The 25831-nt window shown below is 42.4% G+C and overlaps 1 protein-coding gene across 1 annotated transcript in view; it reads left to right on the forward strand.

Moving 5' to 3' along the window:
• The first annotated feature begins 11004 nt into the window (after positions 1-11004).
• The window catches only part of LOC106613120 (chloride channel protein 2), a 204303-nt gene continuing 189476 nt past the window's right edge, over positions 11005-25831 (forward strand). Inside the window, exon 1 of the mRNA XM_045724704.2 lies at positions 11005-11553. Coding sequence (XP_045580660.2) covers positions 11509-11553 — 45 coding nt within the window. The 5' untranslated portion in view covers positions 11005-11508. The remainder of the gene's footprint in view (positions 11554-25831) is intronic.

The following is a 25831-nucleotide window of genomic DNA, read 5'->3' on the forward strand; positions in this document are numbered from 1 at the left end:
GGCCACTCTACCATAAAGGCCTGATTGGTGGAGTGCTGCAGAGATGGTTGTCCTTCTGCAAGGTTCTCCCATCTCCACAGAGGAAAAACTCTGGAGCTCTGTCAAAAAAAAGTGAATGGGTCTGAATACTTTCTTCAGCATTGAAGGTCCCCAAGAACACAGTGGCCAACATCATTCTTAAATGGAAGAAGTTTGGAACCACCAAGACTCTTATAGAGCTGGCCTCCCCCGGCCAAACTGAGTAATCCAAACTGACCAATGGGGAGAGAAGGGCCTTGATCGGGGAGCTGACACAAGCTCCAGAGTTCCTCTGTGGAGATGGGAGAACCTTCCAGAAGGACAGCCATCTCTGCAGAACTCCACCAATCAGGTGTCTTCTCCTTCAATTGATACCATGCCAATGTATACCCATCTCATATTTGCTATGCTCTTAGCATTTACATTTGGGTGTCCATATATGTAAAAAGTCCTGTAGGCTATGAATGGATGAATGGATTCAGGATTTAGGATTATGGTGGCAGTAACATTTCAAAAGAGCTTTCCACATAACATTGGACTCCTGAATAACTGAGTCAAATTCCAGGATGTTGATTGTTGTCTGTGTCGTAGGGTGTAGACCAAAACGCAGCGGGAAAATGTATACTCATCTTCTTTTTATTTAGTGAAGAAGGAAAAACACAAACAACGTATACAAAAAACAACCGAACAAGACAGTCTCGTCAGGCATACAGCAAAACCAGAAACAATCTCCCACAATTCCCAAAACAAACACACTCCTAAATATAGGACCTTCAATCAGAGGCAACGATATACAGCTGCCTCCAATTGAAGGCCCCAATCCCCATTACCAAAACATAGAAATACAAACGCCTAGACAGAACATAGAAATAAACTAACATAGAACGATAACCCAAAACCCCGGAATACATAAATCAAATACCCCTCTACATACACAACCACCCCGAACCATATAAACCAATTACCCCCTCTACATGAACACATACACAAACACACCCTGAACCACATAAAACAAATACCCCCTGCCACGTCCTGACCAAACTATAAGAACAAATAACCCCTTTACTGGTCAGGACGTGACAGTCTGTCTGGCTTGTGTTCCCAATTTAAATATTATAAACATTTTTGTGGAATCACCTGTCCATCCAATGACACACATTATAAACACTGAAAAGTATTCTTACATATTTGTTTTATCTAAACATTAAGGTATGAAACATGAAAAGGTGAATGTAAGAAGAGCTCATTTCAAATAGGCTACATGTCATATTAAACAGCATATAAACACTCGAAATAGGTCAGGAGCCAGAAAGAAAAAAATTATTATTTAGACTATATTATTTCAAGGCTATAGCCTACAATTAAATACATTGTAAAGCATTTGTGAGTGTGACACTCAAGGCTGGTAGGGAGTCAGGTTAATTAAGCGCTCAGCATTTTAGCAACATTTAGTTGTATTAAATCATTATAGTCTATAAATTGCGTATATACTGCAGGATGTGACTTACTAAGCATTAAATAGCCTACAAATTAAACAAAACATTTCTTGTTCAGCTCAGTCTACAGTGCCTTTGAATTCATTTTTAGAAACAAGTTAGGCCCGAGTCTGTGCCTAGAGAGCAGGCAAGCAGCAGACAATATCCTCTCTGCACTTACACAGTCATGGGGGATGATAAACACCCTTTTGGCCACTCTTGACAAGGCTGGGCAGGGATGCAGAGTTGTTTTTTCTTCTTCTATTAGGGAGGCCTAAAGGATTTTAGGCAAAATAACCCAAATGGAAATCTCCTTGAAAGTTGGAATATGCCAGTCCTATTGGGCCAAAGTCAACTAAGTCCTTTTGTATAGATCAGGTATTCCCAAACTAGGGTAGGGGTACGGCAAATAAAATGTGATTGACACAAAAATATATATATTATATATATATATATATATATATTACACAGTGAGGGGGAAAAGTATTTGATCCCCTGCTGATTTTGTACGTTTGCCCACTGACAAAGAAATGATCAGTCTATAATTTTAATGGTAGGTTTATTTGAACAGTGAGAGACAGAATAACAACAAAAAAATCCAGAAAAATGCATGTCAAAAATGTTTTGAATTGATTTGTATTTTAATGAGGGAAATAAGTTTGACCCCCCTCTCAATCAGAAAGATTTCTGGCTCCCAGGTGTCTTTTATACAGGTAACGAGCTGAGATTAGGAGCACACTCTAGAAGGGAGTGCTCCTAATCTCAGTTTGTTACCTGTATAAAAGACACCTGTCCACAGAAGCAATCAATCAATCAATCAATCAGATTCCAAACTCTCCGCCATAGCCAAGACCAAAGAGCTCTCCAAGGATGTCACGGACAAGATTGTAGACCTACACAAGGCTGGTATGGGCAACAAGACCATCGCCAAGCAGCCTGGTGAGAAGGTGACAACAGTTGGTGCGATTATTCGCAAATGGAAGAAACACAAAAGAACTGTCACTCTCCCTGGGCCTGGGGCTCCATGCAATATCTCACCTCGTGGAGTTGCAATGATCATGAGAACGGTGAGGAATCAGCCCAGAACTACACAGAAGGATCTTGTCAATGATCTCAAGGCAGCTGGGACCATAGTCACCAAGAAAACAATTGGTAACACACTATGCCATGAAGGACTGAAATCCTGCAGCGCGCGCAAGGTCCCCCTGCTCAAGAAAGCACATATATATGCCCATCTGAAGTTTGCCAATGAACATCTAAATAATTCAGAGGACAACTGGGTGAAAATGTTGTGGTCAGATGAGACCAAAATGGAGCTCTTTGGCATCAACTCAACTCGCCGTGTTTGGAGGAGGAGGAATGCTGCCTATGACCCCAAGAACACCATCCCCACTGTCAAACATAGAGGTGGAAACATTATGCTTTGGGGATGTTTTTCTGCTAAGGGGACAGGACAACTTCACCGCATCAAAAGGAAAGATGGACGGGGCCATGTACCATCAAATCTTGGGTGAGAACCTCCTTCCCTCAGCCAGGGCATTGAAAATGGGTCGTGGATGGGTATTCCAGCATGACAATGACCCAAAACACACGGCCAAGGCAACAAAGGAGTGGCTCAAGAAGAAGCACATTAAGGTCCTGGAGTGGCCTAGCCAGTCTCCAGACCTTAATCCCATAGAAAATCTGTGGAGGGAGCTGAAGGTTCGAGTTGCCAAACGTCAGCCTCGAAACCTTAATGACTTGGAGAAGATCTGCAAAGAGGAGTGGGACAAAATCCCTCCTGAGATGTGTGCAAACCTGGTGGCCAACTACAAGAAACGTCTGACCTCTGTGATTGCCAACAAGAGTTTTGTCACCAAGTACTAAGTCATGTTTTGCAGAGGGGTCAAATACTTATTTCCCTCATTAAAATGCAAATCCTTTCATAACATTTTTGACATTGGTTTTTCTGGATTTTTTTCTTGTTATTCTGTCTCTCACTGTTCAATTAAACCTACCATTAAAAATACAGACTGATCATTTCTTTGTCAGTGGGAAAACATACAAAATCAGCAGGGGATCACATACTTTTTTCCCTCACTGTATATACACTGCTCAAAAAAATAAAGGGAACACTTAAACAACAAAGTCAATCACACTTCTGTGAAATCAAACTGTCCACTTAGGAAGCAACACTGATTGACAATACATTTCGCATGCTGTTGTGCAAATGGAATAGACAACAGGAGGAAATTATAGGCAATTAGCAAGACACCCCCAATAAAGGAGTGGTTCTGCAGGTGGGGACCACAGACCACTTCTCAGTTCCTATGCTTCCTGGCTGATGTTTTGGCCACTTTTGAGACGAAGTCTACAACCCACACAAGTGGCTCAGGTAGTGCGGCTCATCCAGGATGGCACATTAATACGAGCTGTGGCAAGAAGGTTTGCTGTGTCTGTCAGCGTAGTGTCCAGAGCATGGAGGCGCTACCAGGAGACAGGCCAGTACATCAGGAGACGTGGAGGAGGCCGTAGGAGGGCAACAACCCAGCAGCAGGACCGCTACCTCCGCCTTTGTGCAAGGAGGAGCAGGAGAAGCACTGCCAGAGCCCTGCAAAAACCTCCAGCAGGCCACAAATGTGCATGTGTCTGCTCAAACGGTCAGAAACAGACTCCATGAGGGTGGTATGAGGGCCCGACGTCCACAGGTGGGGGTTGTGCTTACAGCCCAACACCGTGCAGGACGTTTGGCATTTGCCAGAGAACACCAAGATTGGCAAATTCGCCACTGGCGCTCTGTGCTCTTCACAGATGAAAGCAGGTTCACACTGAGCACATGACAGACGTGACAGAGTCTGGAGACGCCGTGGAGAACGTTCTGCTGCCTGCAACATCCTCCAGCATGACCGGTTTGGCGGTGGGTCAGTCATGGTGTGGGGTGGCATTTCTTTGGGGGGCCGCACAGTGTGCTCGCCAGAGGTAGCCTGACTGCCATTAGGTACCGAGATAAGATCCTCAGACCCCTTGTGAGACCATATGCTGGTGTGGTTGGCCCTGGGTTCCTCCTAATGCAAGACAATGCTAGACCTCATGTGGCTGGAGTGTGTCAGCAGTTCCTACAAGAGGAAGGCATTGATGCTATGGACTGGCCCGCCCGTTCCCTAGACCTGAATCCAATTGAGCACATCTGGGACATCATGTCTCGCTCCATCCACCAACGCCACGTTGCACCACAGACTGTCCAGGAGTTGGCGGATGCTTTAGTCCAGGTCTGGGAGGAGATCCCCCAGGAGACCATCCGCCACCTCATCAGGAGCATACCCAGGCATTGTAGGGAGGTCATACAGGCACGTGGAGGCCACACACACTACTGTGCCTCATTTTGACTTGTTTTAAGGACATTACATCAAAGTTGGATCAGCTTGTAGTGTGGTTTTCCACTTTAATTTTGAGTGTGACTCTAAATCCAGACCTCCATGGGTTGATAAATTGGATTTCCATTGATTATTTTTGTGTGATTTTGTTGTCAGCACATTCAACTATGTAAAGAAAAAAGTATTTAATAAGATTATTTCTTTCATTCAGATCTAGGATGTGTTGTTTAAGTGTTCCCTTTATTTTTTTGAGCAGTATATATATACACACACAGTTGAAATCGGAAGTTTACATACACCTCAGCCAAATACATTTAAACTCAGTTTTTCACAATTCCTGACATTTAATCCTAGTAAAATTCCCTGTCTTAGGTCAGTTAGGATCACCACTTTATTTTAAGAATATGAAATGTCCGAATAATAGCAGAGAATAATTGATTTATTTCAGCTTTTATTTCTTTCATCACATTCCCAGTGGGTCAGAAGTTTACATACACTCAATTAGTATTTGGTAGCATTGCCTTTAAAATGTTGAACTTGGGTCAAACGTTTCGGGTAGCCTCCCACAATCTTCCCACAATAAGCTGGGTGAATTTTGTCCCATTCCTCCTGACAGAGCTGGTGTAACTGAGTCAGGTTTGTAGGCCTCCTTGCTCGCACACACATTTTCAGTTCTACCCACACATTTTCTACAGGATTGAGGTCAGGGCTATTGTGATAGCCTCTCCAATACCTTGACTTTGTTGTCCTTAAGCCATTTTGCCACAACTTTGGAAGTATGCTTGGGGTCATTGTTCATTTGGAAGACCCATTTGCGACCAAGCTTTAACTTCCTGTCTGATGTCTTGAGATGTTGCTTCAATATATCCACATAATTTTCCTCCTCATGATGCCATCCATTTTGTGGAGTGCACCAGTCCCTCCTGCAGCAAAGCAACCCCACAACATGATGCTGCAACCCACGTGCTTCACTGTTGGGATGGTGTTCCTCGGCTTGCAAGCCTCCCCCTTTGTCCTCCAAACATAACGATGGTCATTATGGCCAAACAGTTCTATTTTTGTTTCATCAGACCAGAGTACATGTCTCCAAAAAGTACAATCTTTGTCCCCATGTGCAGTTGCAAACCGTAGTCTGGCTTTTTTATGGCGGTTTTGGAGCAGTGGCTTCTTACTTGCTGGGCGGCCTTTCAGGTTATGTCGATATAGGACTCGTTTTCCTGTGGATATAGATACTTTTGTACCTGTTTCCTCCAGCATCTTCACAAGGTCCTTTGCTGTTGTTCTGGGATTGATTTGCACTTTTCGCATCAAAGTACGTTAATCTCTAGGAGACAGAACGCGTCTCCTTCCTGAGCGGTATGATGGCTGCGTGGTCCCATGGTGTTTATACTTGCGTACTATTGTTTGTACAGATGAACATGGTAATTAGAAATTGCTCCCAAGGATGAACCAGACTTGTGGAGGTCTACAATTGTTTTTCTGAGGTCTTGGCTGATTTATTTTGATTTTCCCATGATGTCAAGCAAAGAGGCACTGATTTTGAAGGTAGGCCTTGAAATACATCCACAGGTACACCTCCAATTGACTCAAATTATGTCAATTAGCCTATCAGAAGCTTCTAAAGGCATGACTTCATTTTCTGGAATTTTCAAAGCTATTTAAAGGCACAGTCAACTTAGTGTATGTAAACTTCTGACCCACTGGAATTGTGATACAGTGAATTATAAGTGAAATAATCTGTCTGTAAACAATTGTTGGACAAATTATTTGTGTCATGCACAAAGTAGATGTCCTAACCGACTTGCCAAAATTATAGTTTGTTAACAAGAAATTTGTGGAGTGGTTGAAAAATGAGTTTTAACTTTTTAAAGTATAGGGGGCAGTATTTTCATTTTCGGATGAAAAGCGCGCCCAGATTAAACTGCCTAATACTCGGGCCCAGAGTCAAACATTTGCATATTATTAGTACATTTGGATAGAAAACACTCAGAAGTTTCTAAAACTGTTTGAATGATGCCTGTGAGTATAACAGAACTCATTTGGCAGGCAAAAACCTGAGAAAAATCCAACAAGGAAGTGGGAAATCTGAGAATTGTAGTTCTTCTTTTGAATCCCTATCGAAACTACAGTGTCTGTGGGGTCATGTTGCACTTCCTAAGGCTTCCATTGGCTGTCAACAGCCTTTAGAAACATGTTTCATCCTTCTCCTGTTACTGGGCAGAAAATAGGAGCTCAGTCAATGAGTGGACTGCCTGGGACCAGTGAGTTGTTTACTGCGCGGGCACGTTTTGCGCGCCGCTCCTTCTTTTTCCTCTGTAATGAATACGCTATTGTCCGGTTGGAATATTATCGACGTTTTATGTTAAAAAAGACCCTCAGGATTGATTGTAAACAACGTTTGACATGTTTCTACGAACGGTAATGGAACTATTTGACTTTTCGTGTCTGGATTTACGCTCGCGCGTTATGCCTTTGGATAGTGATCTGAACGCACGAACAAAACGAAGGTATTTGGACATAAATATGGAGTATTTCGAACAAAAATAACATTTCTTGTGGAAGTAGGAGTCCTGGGAGTGCATTCTGACGAAGATCAGCAAAGGTAAGAGAATATTTATAATACTAATTCTGAGTTTAGTTGACCCCAGAACTTGGCGGGGATCTGTATAGCTTGCTTTGATGGCTGAGCTATGTACTCAGAATATTGAAAAATGTGCTTTCTCCGTAAAGCTATTTTAAAATCTGACACAGCGGTTGCATTAAGGAGAAGTATATCTATAATTATTTCAATAACTGTTGTAAATTTTATCAACGTTTATGATGAGTATTTTTGTAAGTTGCTAGCATCCCACGTAGCCCATAGAAGTTAATGACTCCAACCTAAGTCTATGTAAACTTCCGACTTCAACTGTATATATATATTTTCTCCACATTTTCAAACAGACCATTTATATTTTCCAACGGGGCTATACATTTGGGCAAGTTTTTTTCTCTCGCCTGAGTAGCCTCGTTTCACTGCCAAAAATCAAATTAAACCATCTAGTGTTCAGCGAAATTTACATTTTACATTTACATCATTTAGCAGACGCTCTTATCCAGAGCGACTTACAAATTGGTGCATTCACCTTATGATATCCAGTGGAACAACCACTTTACAATAGTACATCTATATCTTTTTTTGGGGGGGGGGGGGGTTAGAAGAAATAACAACACAATGTCAAATACAGGTAGCCTAGTCAAATAATTAACAGCCAATCACATTAACCGTTACTCTCTTGCAGGAATTCCACTAATGGTCCGTATGGAGCCAAAAATAGCTGCTGCTCATTCTGATAGCTCGAAAATTGATGAATGGTTAAAAAAAAGTAAGACCCGCGTCCATAGAGACACATACCAGCTCTACTGGTAGTACTGCTACTACCAGCAGTACAACACCTTCTACATTTGTTGTTAGCCCTGCTAGCATGGACACTGACAGTTGTGAATCTGATGCAGCCAAGGAGCTACTGTCCCCTTATCCGGGAAAGCACTGAACAACAGACAGGGACGTTGGACCACCGAAGAGGCGCAAATATGACTAGATCTACATTGATTTGGGGTTCACTTGTGCCTTTCCTCAGCCACAGTGTGTTATATGTGCAAAGTACTATCTCACAACTCGATGAAAACTTCACTCTTGCGCAGACATTTAGAATCATAAAATGCCAATTTGAAAAATAAGCCACGGGAGTTTTTTGAGCGAGAATTAAGACGACTTTCGAGTAGTAACACATATATAAAAGCAACAGAGACCATTAATAAGATGGGGCTAGAAGCGTCTTATATGGTGAGCTACCGAGTGGCTAGGACAGGCAAGCCCCATACTACTGTGGAGGACTTAATTCTTCCTGCTGCTGCGGATATGACTGGGGCAATACTGGGGGAAAAGGTCAAAAAAACTATACAGACAATTTCTTCATCAAACAACACTGCTTCACGACGCATCAGTGACATGGCAGGAGATGTTTTGAAACAATTACTGCTTCGCATACAGACATGGCGGGCCTGGCACATCTCCTGGTATATGTCCGTTACTTTTATGGGGCGTCAATTAAGGAAGACATCCTCTTCTGGAAACCAGGACAACAGGAGATAATACTTTTAAAGTACTGGACAGCTTTGTGACATCAAATGAACTTTGGTGGTCAAGATGTGTTTGGTGTCTGTACTGATGGCGCAAAAGCCATGACAGGAAGACAGTGGAGTGGTAATGCACGTGCAAGCAGTTGCTCCAGACGCCACTTGGGTACACTGCAGCATCCACAGGGTACACTGCGAAGGGAATGCCTGACAGCTTTAAAGACGTTTTGGACACTACAGTGAAAATTGTTAACTTTGTTAAAGCAAGGCCCCTGAACCATCGTGTATTTTCTGCACTACGCAATGATATGGGCAGCGACCACGTAACACTTTTACAACACACAGAAGTGTGTTGGTTATCAAGGGGCAAAGTATTGACACTTTTTTTTAAATTGAGAGACGAGCTTAAAGTGTTCTTTACTGACCATAATTTTCACTTGTCTGACCGCTTGCATGATGACAAGTTCCTCACACGACTGGCCTATCTGGGTGATGTTTTTTCTCTCCTGAATGATCTGAATCTAGGATTACAGGGACTCTCCGCAACTATATTCAATGTGCGGGACAAAATTGAGGCTATGATTAAGAAGTTGGAGCTCTTCTCTGTCTGCATTAACAAGGACAACACACAGGTCTTTCCATCATTGTATGATTTTTTTTGTCTGCAAATGAACTCAAGCTTATGGACAATGTCAAATGTGATATAGCGAATCACTTGAGTGAGTTGGGTGCGCAATTACGCAGGTACTTTCCTGAAACGGACGACACAAACAACTGGATTCGTTATCCCTTTCATGCCCTGCCTCCAGTACACTTACCGATATCTGAACAAGAGAGCCTCATCGAAATTGCAACAAGATGGTTAAATAAAGAGCAAAATTATTGATTATTATCATATTATTATTTGTGCCCTTGTCCTATAAGAGCTCTTTGTCACTTCCCACGAGCCGGGTTGTGACAAAAACTCACACTCATTCTTATGTTTAATAAATGTATCGTATAGTGTGTGTGGCAGGCTGACAATGATGGCAAAAAAACATTTGAGAGTGTGCTGACCCTGGTGCTAGAGGGGGTACGCAGCTGGAGATGGAATGTTTGAATGGATACGGAACTATAAAAAGTTTGGGAACCACTGGTATAGATAATAGAACAAAAATTAAGTACACTTTTAAGATATCAGATTTTTTGTTAAAATACTTTGCTACAATGACACAATTAGCTACCCACCTCAGTCCTTTATTTTAGCGTGTGGATGTAGTAAGTGCACCATCATGCTTTCGCCATGTGTCTTTTCAGATTCCACAATGATTCTTAAGTTGTGTGGACACTACCTCACCGCACTCCCTCCCTTGGTCCTCATCTTTGTAAGTCACCTTGATTTTGCACCTGTCTGTTTTATCAGTTTCAAGGGGCTATAGCAGCACACAAGTATACTGAAAATGCACGCTGGGCTGTGCATGCCCTGAGCTGGTGAAGTGAGCGCTACTGAAGCGCTATTGGAGTGAAATTGGAGCAGGCTAGAAGGCTGAAGCTACAGCCTTTGGGAATCTCGCTCTCTTCACTCCTCTCACATACTCTGGATGGGTGTAACATCAGCGCTCCATTATTGGTTAGACCGGCCATAGCCAGGTGAACCACGGGTCAGCTTAATGTTTACATAGCAGGTTAAGATAACTAATGTAGCAGGTTAGGAGAATGAACATAGCAGGTTAGGATAAGTAACGTGGCAGGTTAGGAGAATGAGGTTAAGGTTAGGTGTAGCTTAAATGCGTAGCACATTAGGATAACTAACGTGGCAAGTTAGGAGAATTAGTTTAAAGTTAGGAAAAGGGTTAGGCTTAGCTTAAACACAACAGTTGTCAGCAATCGACTCGTCTTGCATCCCCAATCAGCCACGCAAAACGGTCTTGAGTGGCAACAAATCTGCCCAATTAGCTGATTCGCTTTCCGTACATCCACTACTATTGATCCGCCTACATCTTTTGACACGCCCACTTTCAGACACTGCACGGATCCAGGTTACCCGTGACTCCACTGAATAGTAATCACGACAGCTTGAAAATAAAACACCTTTCAACACAGACACACCAATATCTAAACATTTCAGAACAGCGTAGATAGAAGAACAAAATAATAAACTATCTTTCAACGATATATTTGACTGACAAAACATCAAGGTGCAAGCAAGCATTTAAAATATTTAGCTAACATTCAGCGAAATCCTGAACTTTCACTGTTCGAAAAACTCGAGAACAGACTGTACCATTTGAACGAGCTAAAGGGGTGTCTCGTCCAAGCCACCAAGTCCCGCCTCTGTGTGGATCCTGGAAGAGATTTGGGGATATAAAATCAAGGAACTCTGTTATGCAGCACTTTTGAGTTAATCTCGTGAATGTCATCAACTTCATGACACATTAATTAGCCCCATGTTCTAATCACGCGCAAACAAGAGAGAGCACTTGTGTCTCACTGCAACCTCAAAATAATTCCTCACCCAGTCTCTCTGGCACTTCTGCTGGTAGCGCGAGCCACACAACGCAGCCATGGACGGCGACGATCAGCGCGCGCTACAGTATGAACAAACTTTGGTAAGTTAACTTGTTGCCACTTCAACTTCACTTCGTTACAAAGTGACCGCGGTGTGTGTTGCCCGTGGCGCCTGTTTGATCTAATGTGGTTCACAGTTTTTACCGTCTAGAACGGGTAACAAGTATTATGCTCGCACCTGGGTAGCTGAAGAACGCTCAAACCTGTTCTCTGGAGAAGTTGAGTGTTCCTCATATAGCGACTGGGCTGGTTAGTCTACAATTGATAAAATGAGAGGTGACGACATACTTATGACAGAGGTTTATGAATTTCACTCATGGTTGGTCAAATAAGTTATATTTTAAAACACAATTGAATGGGTGTAATCTCGTTCAGTTATTCACATACTGAAAATACACTCCTTATCAGGCGCTATTGTGAGAACACATCTGGATTTGTCCAGAACAATGTCTCTCATCACCGCAGCTCAATGCATACTGTAGGCTGCACCAGGTACTAATAGCCGGCGTAATAGCGAGCTATCCGTGAACGAATAACTTGTGTTCTCATCTTCAAACAAACAATACAGTAGTCAGTGCAGCTATGTGCCTAGTGCGACTGCGTGCGTGGGTTACATCGACATTTTCGACCCAACAATGGGTGACTTATTTTTTGGTGGTGCTGGATTGAGGCATAATGCGAGGACAATTAATAGACAAGAACTCCCCAGGTGTATATAAAACACAGTTGGCACATGTTGAATATTAATTAATGATGACCTGTTCTTGGGAAGTGGGGGTCGAGTCTCAAAGGGGATATTTGACACGTTCTCCTTTGGGCATGACAGGAGCTCAACAGGTGGTCCCCAGCTGAGGTGAAATGCTTATTAATGGGGAACTTGTAATGCGCTGCATGTTACACCTATGTGAGCTGTTTCCCCACTTGGATAGGTCTATATAACCAGTGGTGTGCTTTGCCTGAGTGCACTGCTTTGAATTGAAATCAAGTGAATCCTTTGCTGCTGTTTGGTATGGAAACCAGCAGCCCCATATGCACTGCTGTCGACCTAGGCCTATTCTATGGCTCCCAAATTGAAGTGGTGAAGTTGATCGAGGGCACAAGTGGTTGTCAGCTGTCCTTGATGATGATGATGATGATGATGATGATTCCCGTGAATTTCAACCCTAAATCCGCAAACATCTATATATTTAGCTTAAAAGCACCAACGGGTAATATTTGACCCCAAATTGATAATGATTCCAAGGATAAACAGCCTTTCAAGCAGTACACTTTGTTGTATTAACCTTTTTTAATAGATGGTTTAAATTCCCCCAAAATAAGCATTTATTTTCAAAATGTTCACACATTTCTAGTGAACGTGTTGTGTTTCTGTGATACTCAAAGGCTGACATACTAGTACGACCTAAAATGGCCAGCATTATTTAGGCGCCGTTGCCATCAGACTTTTCGCTCTAACTTTCTGGAATGCAATTGGGTATCAACTCTGCAGGGTTTCCATTAGGAAAATGTGTTTCTGGACATTTGACCGGCAGCATTTTAATTTGAATAAACGTTTGAGAAAATGAACGGACTGATATGCAGTGGGTTCGTAACCTGATTAGGCCGTCCACCCGTGGTGCTCAGGATAACAGGAATCACATTTTAAATTATGGTAATTCATTTTAACAGAACATGCAACTCCAGGATGCAAAGGCATGCATCCTTCTTACCAAATTCCAATGCACACTTTGAAGATGTTAGAATAACTGCCACATTTACTTTTTCCTCAGCCAACAAGATGAGTAACGAACAGCAAAATCACTTGCCTATGTCAATGTAGTTAAGTTTACGTATTCTATTGGTCAGCTTGTCGCTCTGTGTGAGAAAGAAATAGCCTATTCTAAACAGACTCGGGAACAGTTGTGGCATGATGGATCCCAAATTCATACAACCAGTAGGCCTAAGGTACATAACATTTTTTTAAAGCAATGAGGCTGATGCAATAGATCAGAACATTTAGCTTAAAATGTTGATAAACTATTATTTCTTCACATTATAAGTGCAGTAATGCGCACAAGGCAGTAGGCTACGCACAAATGTTTTCATTCCATAATGCAATTAGCGGGAAAACACTGTTGTTCAAAGCGCATTGCACATACGAGCGGTTTCATGCGATAGCGATGAAAATATCCATTAGAAATTTTGAAAGAGGGGAGATCTAAAGATGCAACAACTAGCATGTGTTGCTAATATGACTAGGATTGTGCCTTTGGCTACTGGAAAATGAAAAGAATTTGATTTGAAAACCAATAGATCATGAGAGAAATAGGCTACTGGTTTCAATGGCATATGGAAGTCTTTATAAAATAATTGCCTCCCACATTTCTATGGTCGGATTGTACTTTGGAGCAAGGTAAGACATGCATCATAATATGAAGTAAAACGTTCCGGTTTCAAACTTTTAAGTATATGATTTCAAAATGCATACTGCCTCCAGCTCATTGCAAAGTGGTGTGATGCGCTGAAGACTTACTACCGTTGCCTATATGCACTTGAATCTCGAATGGGTACACACTTCAATTACCATTTGAGAAATAAAAATAGAAGCTCTTTTTAATCGTGCCAACTGGCCATCAAAAGTGTTTTTAACACCCGATTGCATTTAGAATTGTTACACAGTGATTGGGCTTTTAAATGCACGTTTCAAAATGAGCTGTATGAAAAGCTGTAGCAGCAGCTTTGCGCTGTCTGGCAGATTTTCTGCACATAGGCTCTGTGTCTGTATGCTGTGTTTGTGATAAACATAACGGCTAATGAAATTACACATGCGCCAATTTAATACCATTTAAATTATACAAATTAATCTGTAGACCGATAAGCATGACTGGTAAAATATATTTCCATTGACTGGTTTTTACATCAATGAATAGGCTAAAAAGCATTATTTTGCAACGGGATTTTATTTTCCTGGACAATTGGCCTGCACCATTTTTATTTATAGTCTAAAAATTAAAAAAATGTCTGCCAAAACGCCGTTCCAATTGCATTGGAAATATGAAACTCTTGACTTGGTATAAAGTCATTGACTGGAAGCTATATATGTATTTACATTTATTTGTTATAGTGGCTGCCTCTCCATATCAAAATATTTTCAGGGTCCGTACATCTACCTCTGTCAAATTTGGTGCTTTTATCACAGTTTACTACTGAGTCCAGATTTTCAGTTTAGCTATGCACCACTAGTATACAAAATAGATAATTGGTAATTCCTCCATATTAACATAGAAATCATGGTACATTGTGTTTTTTTTGTCAGTTACTAGTTGCATGACAGTACTTACATTTAAGAAGGATAAAAAAAGTAATTTTTTTTAAATTGACATTTTTCATCCCATGGGATCAAAATGTACTCCTGTCGGCGCTTTTAGGGTTAAAGTATCTCGCTAATATGTAGCCCAGAGCAGACCATCCTGGGCTACATATTAGCTCATATACTTTAAATGTAAAGGCCCACTGAAGCGTGCAACCGTAACTTCTGAAAAGAGCAGTTGGGCCTGTTTTTCTTCTAATTATAGTTTATTTTTACTGAGACTTCCCCCTTGCTGTTAAGCTGTGTGTGTGCCTGTATGTGAGGGAGATTACACAATGAGCTGCTTGCTGATTCAGCGCTGGACACTCTGTCACCCTTGCTGGGTCTTGTGCTCGGGTCTTGTGCTCGGCTCCTGCTCGCTCTCCAACAGGCTCTCTGTGTGCGCCTATCTCTGAAGAGTCACTGAACCGATTACATTTTCCAGTCCCTCTCTCTGTCCCCCTCTCTGTTTTTCTCTCTGACTTCCTTTCTCTATTCCCCACATCTTTAGCTACACTGTGAGTCACCGTGACACTGTTCCATTGTGCCACATTGGCAGCGGCGGTGGTTGTGTGGGCATCGTATGTGGGGCAGAACTGTAAGAGACTACTGTAGCTAGTTCCACATCATGACACCACAACAAACAAACAAGCTGTCCCACTAATGGAAATGATAATACACATGTATGCTGTCCCACTTACATTTGGTGTTGTATGTCACCCTTTATGTTGTAAGACTTTGCTTATACATTATTGTGAAGAATCTATGATATAGTTTAAATGTAGGAATGCTTATGAAGACTAAATGCATGCTCTAGATACGTTTTGGTTCATTTAAAGTGGGACCATCACTGACAGAATAAAATGGTTGATAAACAGCAAAGGGTGGCCCTCGGCTGTCTACCCCTCCATTTAGTGTATGGCATTCTGCCACACTTGTTTTCTCACCTGCACCCCCTCTATCACCTTGTCTCTTTGAATTCCAGGTACTATCCCTCTCTATCCTCTTACGGCTTCTCACAGTCACTGTCAATCTTCCTGTCTCCTCTCAGGCACACCTGCTCACACACTCTCTCTCCTCTCTCTTGAGCTCTCGCTTGCTCACTCTTTCACTCATTCGCTTTCACAGCAGTATTTATGATTATTTGGCCCACTTTGACATACATCTTTTATGAGTGGAAGTCCAAGAGCTCTGGCTTTCGGCTGAACGGGACAAATGGGGCATTAATGGGGTTAGCCTGCAGGAGATGCGATGTCCCTAGACATCCCTAAATGTCCGTTGTCCCTCTGTGACCCTGTAGAGGCTTAGAGCCTGATGGCTTACAGCTTGTGATGTGTCTTTTTAATGTCAATCCGTGTGTGTGTGGAGGGGAAATTGTTCAGTGGGTCAGAAAAGAACTATTAGAGCTGATAGATAAGGCAGGACGGTGCCACAGGACATCCTTGGGCCACACTAAATGATGTTTGATCTCCTTCAGTGCTGAGCAATGGAGCTGTCATATAACTGTTATAGCTATCGCTGTCAGGCCACTCTGGAACTTTACATGGCTGCAGATTTGGAGGCGGGAGAGTGGTCATTGTGATTTGTACATGACATGAATTCCTTTATGACGTGAGCCTATGGTAATGTAGATTACATGGTTTTCCATTGTGACTCATGTACAGTTCAAGTCGGAAGTTGACATGCACTTATGTTGGAGTCATTCAACTTGTGGAGTCACTCGTTTTTCAACCACTCCACAAATTTCTTGTTAAAAAAACTATAGTTTGACAAGTCGGTTAGGACATCTACTTTTGTTTACAGACAGATTATTTCACTTATAATTCACTATCTCAATTCCAGTGGGTCAGAAGTTTGCATACACTAAGTTGACTGTGACTTTAACAGCTTGGAAAATTCCAGAAAATGATGTAATGGCTTTAGGAGCTTCTGATAGGCTAATTGACATCACTGGAGGTGTACCTGTGGATGTATTGCAAGGCCTACCTTCAAGGTCAGTGCCTCTTTGCTTGACATCATGGGAAAAAAAAAAAAAATCAGCCAAGACCTCAGAAAACAAATTGTAGACGTCCACAAGTCTGGTTCATCCTTGGGAGCAAGCGCCTTAAGGAACCACGTTCATCTGTACAAACAATAGTACGCAAGTATAAACACCATGGGACCATGCAGCTGTCATACTGCTCAGGAAGGAGACGCATTCTGTCTCCTAGAGATGAACGTACTTTGATGCGAAAAGTGCAAATCAATCCCAGAACAACAGCAAAGGACCATGTGAAGATGCTGGAGGAAACGGGTACAAAAGTATCTATATCCACAGTAAAACGAGTTCTATATCGACATAACCTGAAAGGCCGCCCAGCAAGGAAGAAGCCACTGCTCCAAAACCGGCATAAAAAAGCCAGACTATGGTTTTCAACTGCACATGGGGACTTGTACTTTTTTGAGAAATGTCCTCTGGTCTGATGAAACACAAATACAACTGGTTGGCCATAATGACCATCGTTATGTTTGGAGGAAAAAGGAGGAGGCCTGCAAGCCGAAGAACGCCATCCCAACCGTGAAGTACTGGGGTGGAAACATCATGTTGTGGGGGTGCTTTGCTGCAGGAGGGACTAGTGCACTTCACAAACTATATGGCATCATGAGGGAAAGTTAGGTGGCTATATTGAAGCAACATCTCAAGACATCAGTAAGGAAGTTAACCTGTTGGGGATAGGGGACAGCATTTGCACAGCCGGATAAAAAAACGTACCCGATTTTAATCTGGTTACTTCTCCTGCCCAGTAACTAGAATATGCATACAATTAGTAGATTTGGATAGAAAACACTCTAAAGTTTCTAAAACTGTTTGAATGGTGTCTGTGAGTATAACAGAACTCATATGGCAGGCCAAAACCTGAAGATTCCATGCAGGAAGTGGAAATCTGATTTGTGGAATCACCTTCAACACTTTGCCTATGAAACACACCGTGAGTTAGGATTCATTTAGCGCTTCCACTAGATGTCAAGTCTTTACAAAGTGGTTTGAGTCTTCTATGGTAGAAACTGACCGAGAGGCTTGGAAAGTTGGTCACATGGGGAGGGCCATTACTACTATGACGCGGGCGCCCATGGGTACCCTCTCATTCCGAAACGTTTAGTAAGACAATGCAATCGTCCGCCTTGAATATTATCGACGCTCTGGTTGAAAAAGGCCCTAAAGATTTATGTTATACAACGTTTGACATGTTTGAACGAACGTAAATATATATTTTTTGCTCTTTCGTGGCGACAAGTCCTGCGCGCTACAGTACATTATGAGTAGCCTTCGGAACGCGCTAACAAGAAGGAGCTATTGGGACATAAATTATTAACTTTTTCGAACAAAACTAAATTTGTTGTGGACCTTGAATTCCTGGAAGTGCCTTCTGATGAAGATAATCAAAGGTAAGGGAATATTTACAATAGTATATTTGATTTTAGATGAGTCCAAGATGGCGCTAATCTGTATCGCCTAGCCTATTTTTCTGAGCATACCACCTCGTTTATTGCAAAGTGTGATTTCCCAGTAAAGTTATTTTTAAATCTGGCAATGCGGTTGCATTCACGAGATGTTAATCTATAATTCTTTGAATGACAATATTACATTTTAACAATGTTTTCGAATAGTAATTATGTAAATTGTAGCGCTGATTCACCAGAAAATATTTTCCCTCAAATGCTTCCGAACGTCACGCGCCGATGTAAAATTCTGTTTTTATATATAAATATGAACTTTATCGAACAAAAAATGCATGTATTGTGTAACATGATGTCCTAGGAGTGTCATCTGAAGAAGATTGTCAAAGGTTAGTGCTGCATTTAGCTGTGTTTTGGGTATTTGTGATGCATGCTAGTTGCTTTGAAAATGGCAGTGTGATTTTTGTTTTTGGCTGGGTACTCTCCTAACATAATCTAATGTTTTGCTATTGCTGTAAAGCCTTTTTGAAATCGGACAACGTGGTTCGATTCAGGAGAGGTTTATCTATAAAATGGTGTAAAATAGTCATATGTTTGAGAAATTGAAGTTATAGCATTTATGAGGTATTTGTATTTCGCGCGACGTCCCAGGTTCCCAGACAGGTTAAAGCTTGGTCGCAAATGGGTCTTCCCAATGGACAATGACCCCAAGCATACTTCCAAAGTTGTGACAAAACGGCTTAAGGACAACAAAGTCAAGGTATTGGAGTGGCCATAACAAAGCCCTGACCTCAATCCCATAGAAAATCTGTTGGCAGAACTGAAAAAGCATGTGTGAGCAAGGAGGCCTACAAACCTGACTCGGTTACACCAGCTCTGTCAGGAGGAATGGGCCAAAATTCACCCAATTTATTGTGGGAAGCTTGTGGAAGGCTACCCGAAACGTTTGACCCAAGTTCAAAAATTGAATTGCAGTGCTACCAAATACTAGTAGATTGTATGTAAACTTCTGACCCACTGGGAATGTGATGAAAGAAATAAAAGCTGAAATAAATCATTCTCTCTACTATTATTCTGACATTTCACATTCTTAAAATAAAGTGGTGATCCTAACTGACCTAAGACAGGGAATTTTACTAGGATTAAATGTCAGGAATTGTGAAACTGGGTTTAAATGTATTTGGATAAGGTGTATGTAAACTTCCCACTACAACTGTAGATGTGGTTTTCCATTGTGACTTATATAGATGACGTGGTTTTCCATTGTGACTTATGTAGATGACGTGGTTTTCCATTGTGACTTATGTAGATGACGTGGTTTTCCATTGTGACTTATGTAGATGACATATGGGGGAGATTAATGTTATGTCTGGTGGCAGTAAAGGTCTATTTACAGTCCGAATATGTCAAGTGATTGTTGTTGGTGAGAATATTCTAATGTTGACCCAAGGCTTTATAGGAAGTGAGGGGAACGAGGTGTCAATCTAGTGTGTGTGGATGTGTGAGTCTGGCTGTGGCACAAGACAATTTGTAACCGAGTGTTCTTTGCCTGCTGGTCCTTTATGTGGTAATCTGGCTTTATGTAGCTGCCAACTTGTTTGATGTCAGCTTCTATAGCCATAACTACATTTTACCTCGGTTCGTCTTGAACACTCCTTCCTGTTTTCTTTCTCCATCTTTCCCTCTTTAACTAACACTACCTTATTCCTTCTTGCGAAATGATGGTTGTTTTGTCTTGAGGTCAACAGCGCCTTGATCCTGAGCATGTGTGTCTTTTTAATGTCAGGAGAAAGGGAACCTTGCATAACATTGTTTTGTGGCAATAGAGGATTCCAGATATGATCAAATGAGCACCATCATGAAAGTTCATAGGAGCGTGTCAAATGAAAGTCTATTTTTGAGAAATTTAAAGTGTGTGTGTGTGTGTGATATTTATATATGATTTTAACCATTTCCCATCCTAAAAATGAAGAATAAGGAAAGGCTTTGATTTCTTGTCAAACAGATGGAAAATGGGTCATGGACAACATCTACCAGGAAAGTCTTTAAAAGGTATTAGAAATGCATTAGAACACATAATGTTCAAGTAAAGAACCCTGCCAACTAATATCAACACTTATTTAGTTTTGGAGAAATTATTTGCCTTCTGTAAGTTTAAGGAACATTGTCTTGTCCCTTGTAATTCTGTTACCAAAAACCTTTTTTAAGGTATTTTATACATTTAGTTAAAGAGAATGCAAGTTCACAGAAGTAACAAGTAAAGGTAGACCTACCAATTAGTTAGTTTTTCTGAAATGAAGTTGATTAATTAAGTGACTAAAACACATTATTTTTCCAAATCAGTAAAGGAATTACTGAAATTCAATTGGCTATAATGGGAAATCATAGTAGTCAGAAACCACAGTTGGGTCACCTTCCACTGGTCACCTGCTACTGTCCTCCCTTCCACTGGTCACCTGCTACTGTCCTCCCTTCCACTGGTCTCCTGCTACTGGTCACCTGCTACTGTCCTCCCTTCCACTGGTCTCCTGCTACTGTCCTCCCTTCCACTGGTCACCTGCTACTGTCCTCCCTTCCACTGGTCTCCTGCTACTGTCCTCCCTTCCACTGGTCACCTGCTACTGTCCTCCCTTCCACTGGTCTCCTGCTACTGTCCTCCCTTCCACTGGTCTCCTGCTACTGTCCTCCCTTCCACTGGTCTCCTGCTACTGTCCTCCCTTCCACTGGTCTCCTGCTACTGTCCTCCCTTCCACTGGTCTCCTGCTACTGTCCTCCCTTCCACTGGTCACCTGCTACTGTCCTCCCTTCCACTGGTCTCCTGCTACTGTCCTCCCTTCCACTGGTCTCCTGCTACTGTCCTCCCTTCCACTGGTCTCCTGCTACTGTCCTCCCTTCCACTGGTCACCTGCTACTGTCCTCCCTGCCACTGGTCACCTGCTACTGTCCTCCCTTCCACTGGTCACCTGCTACTGTCCTCCCTTCCACTGGTCACCTGCTACTGTCCTCCCTGCCACTGGTCACCTGCTACTGTCCTCCCTTCCACTGGTCCCTGCACTGCCCCTCCACTGGTCTCCTGCTTCTGTCCTCCCTTCCACTGGTCTCCTGCTACTGTCCTCCCTGCCACTGGTCACCTGCTACTGTCCTCCCTTCCACTGGTCACCTGCTACTGTCCTCCCTTCCACTGGTCACCTGCTACTGTCCTCCCTTCCACTGGTCACCTGCTACTGTCCTCCCTTCCACTGGTCACCTGCTACTGTCCTCCCTTCCACTGGTCACCTGCTACTGTCCTCCCTTCCACTGGTCACCTGCTACTGTCCTCCCTTCCACTGGTCTCCTGCTACTGGTCTCCTGCTACTGTCCTCCCTTCCACTGACATACTGTTATATTCAGCTCATAACTGTTTTCTTTCTCTTTCTACCTGATGGTCAAACCAAGACTGTGAACTGTCTGGACTCTGTCTGTGTACTCTAGTGTGCTGTCCAAACTTTTTGGTCTTGTCCAGATCAACCAAATGTGGTCTTGTTTTTGGGCGGAGCTCATTAAAATAATAGCCAGTATTGAATAATACCCAAATATACAAAGGAGATTATTGCATATTTTTATACCTGTTTAGCTATTTAGGATACGTCACCTCACCATGAAGAGAATGATATTCATATTAATTTCTGTATAGTACAGATCAGGGACCCATGATGTATACTGAACAAAAATATAAATGCAACATGTAATGTTTGGTCCCATGTTTCATGAGCTGAAATGAAAGATCCCAGACATTTTACATAGCTTATTTCTCTCAAATGTGTTCACATCCCTGTTAGTGATAATTTCTCCTTTGCCAAGATAATCAATCCACCTGACAGGTGTGGCATATCAAGAAGCTGATTAAACAGCATGATCATTACACAGGTGCACCTTATGCTGGGGACAATAAAAGGCCACTCTAAAATGTGCAGTTTTGTCACACATCACAATACCACAGATGTCTCAAGTTGAGAGCGAGCATGCAATTGGCATGCTGACTGTAGGAATGTCCACCAGAGCTGTTGCCAGAGATTTTAATGTTAATTTCTCTACCACAATGTCATTTTATAGAATTTGGCAGTACGTCCAACTGTCCTCACAACCACAGACCACGTGTAACCACGACTGCCCAGGACCTCCACATCTGGCTTCTTCCCCTGTGGTATAGTCTGATACCAGCCACCAGCTAATGACACTGAGGAGTATTTCTGTCTGCAATAAAGCCCTTTAGGAGGGAAAACTCATTCTGAGTGGGTGGGCCTGTGCCCTCCAGGCCCACCCATCACTGCGCTCATGCCCAGTCATGTGAAATCCATAGATTAGGACCTAATGAATTTATTTCAATTGACTGATTTCCTTATTTGAACTGTAACTCAGTAAAATTGTTGCCTTTTATTTTTGTTCAGTATAATTCTGTTTAGCATCCCTGCAACTTTTTTCCACCTTTGTCTTAAAGGATTTGCCGTTATCAAAGCCTAAACTTTTATTTTCACAAACTGACTTAATCACGATTGCGGTAAAGTGTGAAATGTAGCTTTTATGCTGAGGCGACATTGGCATACACTACACTCTTAAACTCTTGATGGTGTCTAGGCAGTGCCCGTTACTAGCCTGTTACCATCCTCCTGGAAGTTCTAAACTTTGGTGAAGTGACATGCCTTACAATCTCTTTGCATAGCCCACCACATGCACTGTTTTCTTAACCACAACTGGACGGATGAATAAAGAATTGCTGTGCAAATAAATATCACTGAATGACGAATAAAGTAGGCTAATGCAATTGAAGGCATCCAATTGTTGCTTACTGAAACAACAAGTCATCAAATTGTTATACATTTGAAGTAATAGCCTACCCACTCGTGGTCAACTAGTCCATTTCAGCAATCAATCTTCATTAACCAATGAATGTATTTTATTAGTATTTTTTTCCTGAATCTCCTTTTGGATATGGATTAGGCTGGGGAAATGTTAGCCTAGTTAAGCTGAGTGCTGCTCATGATAATTTACATCTTAGTCATTTAGCAGACTTACAGTAGTGAATGCATACATTTCATACATTTTTTTTCTTCTTTTTTTTTTCGTACTGGTCCCCCGTGGGAATCGAACCCACAACCCTGGCGTTGCAAACACCATGCTCTACCAACTGAGCCACATGGGACCATCATCTTGTCTAGTTGGTTCATTCATTAGCACTGATCACAACATTTTGCCAGCATGTTATGTAGCTCAACAAGTGGATTATTTTTTATCTTCAGAACTTTAGTAGCCTGTCCTACTGCTTACCTAAAGTCTGTGACTTGTCTTAATCAATCAATATTATTTTAGTGTTACTGAATCTCTGTATATTTGTTTAATTCTCTGGTGGAGGTGGTGTAATAAGAGGTGGTGTAGCTCATCTATAACTGATCAGAAACATTTAGCATGCAGTAACGTAGCCTAAATCAACAGTAAGCCTATTATTTTGCTGGATCGCATATAGGCAACTCCAAAAGCCTGCAGAGGTTGTGAAATATGAACACCAGATTCACATTCTTTTAAAAATATAGATTGGTATTATGGTCTATGGGTATCATGAAGATACTCTCAATGTAAGACCCTATGCCTGCTCCCTAAACAAAGCAGGGTAGGGAAGAGATGAAACATGGTTTTTTAAAAAGCACGGGCTTGGCTCTGTTTTAAAATATCGCTTTTTTTTTATGACAGAAGTTCCACATGTTCTCATGACGCAAGTGTGTGTGTGAAATATTATTTGTATTTTATTATATTCCGTTATATTATTAGCTTACTATAAAATGTGTGTTGACTGTTTTAATGAACAAAATAACTATTGATTTCATGTGCATGGCACAGCCATGTAGCCTATAGGCTCAAACGCATTGAGAAGGAAAGGAATTCCACAAATTAACAAGGCACACCTGTTAATTGAAATGCATTTCATGTGACTACCTCATTAAGCTGGTTGAGAAAATGCCAAGACTCTGCAAAACTGTCATCAAGGCAAAGGGTGGCTACTTTGAAGAATCTGAAATATAAATATATATTTTCATTTAACACTTGGTTACTACGTGATTCCACGTGTTATTTCATAGTTCATGTCTTCTTATTCTTCAATGTAGAAAATAGTGTAAAAATAAGAAAAACCCTTGGTGTGTCCAAACTTGTACTGTATGTGGACACCCCTTAAAATTAGTGACTAAGGCTATTTCAGCCACATCCGTTGCTGATAGGTGTATAAAATTGAGCACACAGCCATAAACAAACATTGGCAGTAGAATGGCCTTACTGAATAGCTCAGTGACTTTCAACGTGGCACCGTCATAAGATGACACCTTTCCAATAAGTCAGTTCAAGTTTCTTCCCTGATAGAGCTGCCCCGATCGACTGTAAGTGCTCTTATTGTGAAGTGGAAACGTCTAGGCACAACAACGGCTCAGCTGCCAAGTAATAGGCCAGACAAGCTCACTGAACGGGACCGCCGAGTGCTGAAGCGCGTACTCCGTCTGTCTTCTGTTGCAACACTCACTACCAAGTTCCAATCTGCCTCTGGAAGCAACGTCAGCACAATAACTATTCGTCTGGAGCTTCATGAAATGGGTTTCCATGGCCGAGCAGCCGCTCACAAGCCTAAGATCGCCAAGTGTCGAATGGAGTGGTGTAAAGCTCGCCGCCATTGGACCCTGGAGTAGTGGAGAAACATCACTCCTGAGAACCTATCACACTTAACCATCTGGCAGTCTGACGGATGAATCTGGGTTTGGCGGATGCCAGGAAAACGCTACCTGCCCCAATGCATAGTGCCAACTGTAATGTTTGGTGGAGGTAGAATAATGGTCTGGGGTTGTTTTTTCACTAGGCCCCTTAGTTCCAGTGAAAGGAAATCTTAACGCTACAGCATACAATGACATTCTAGACGATTCTGTGCTTCCAAATTTGTGGCAACAGTTTGGGGAAGGCCCTTTCCTGTTTCAGCATTACACTTTTGAATGAATGGGGCACTTGTGAATGCTTAACTTTCCTTGCACCTGCATAACAATCAGTGTTCATAGTGGAGATAAATGGACAGGAGAGGCTAGGTGTGGCTATTGAGCCCCAGCCCAGAGGAGGCTAGGTGTGGCTATTGAGCCCCAGCCCAGAGGAGGCTAGGTGTGGCTATTGAGCCCCAGCCCAGAGGGAGGCTAGGTGTGGCTATTGAGCCACAGCCCAGAGGGAGGCTAGGTGTGGCTATTGAGCCCCAGCCCAGAGGGAGGCTAGGTGTGGCTATTGAGCCCCAGCCCAGAGGAAGGCTAGGTGTGGCTATTGAGCCCCAGCCCAGAGGAAGGCTAGGTGTGGCTATTGAGCCCCAGCCCAGAGGAAGGCTAGGTGTGACTATTGAGCCCCAGCCCAGAGGAAGGCTAGGTGTGGCTATTGAGCCCCAGCCCAGAGGAAGGCTAGGTGTGGCTATTGAGCCCCAGCCCAGAGGAAGGCTAGGTGTGGCTATTGAGCCCCAGCCCAGAGGAAGGCTAGGTGTGGCTATTGAGCCCCAGCCCAGAGGA

Source organism: Salmo salar, chromosome 09, assembly GCF_965601325.2.
Source record: "Salmo salar chromosome 09, fSalSal1, whole genome shotgun sequence".
In the NCBI taxonomy this organism is placed as follows: Eukaryota; Metazoa; Chordata; class Actinopteri; order Salmoniformes; family Salmonidae; genus Salmo; species Salmo salar.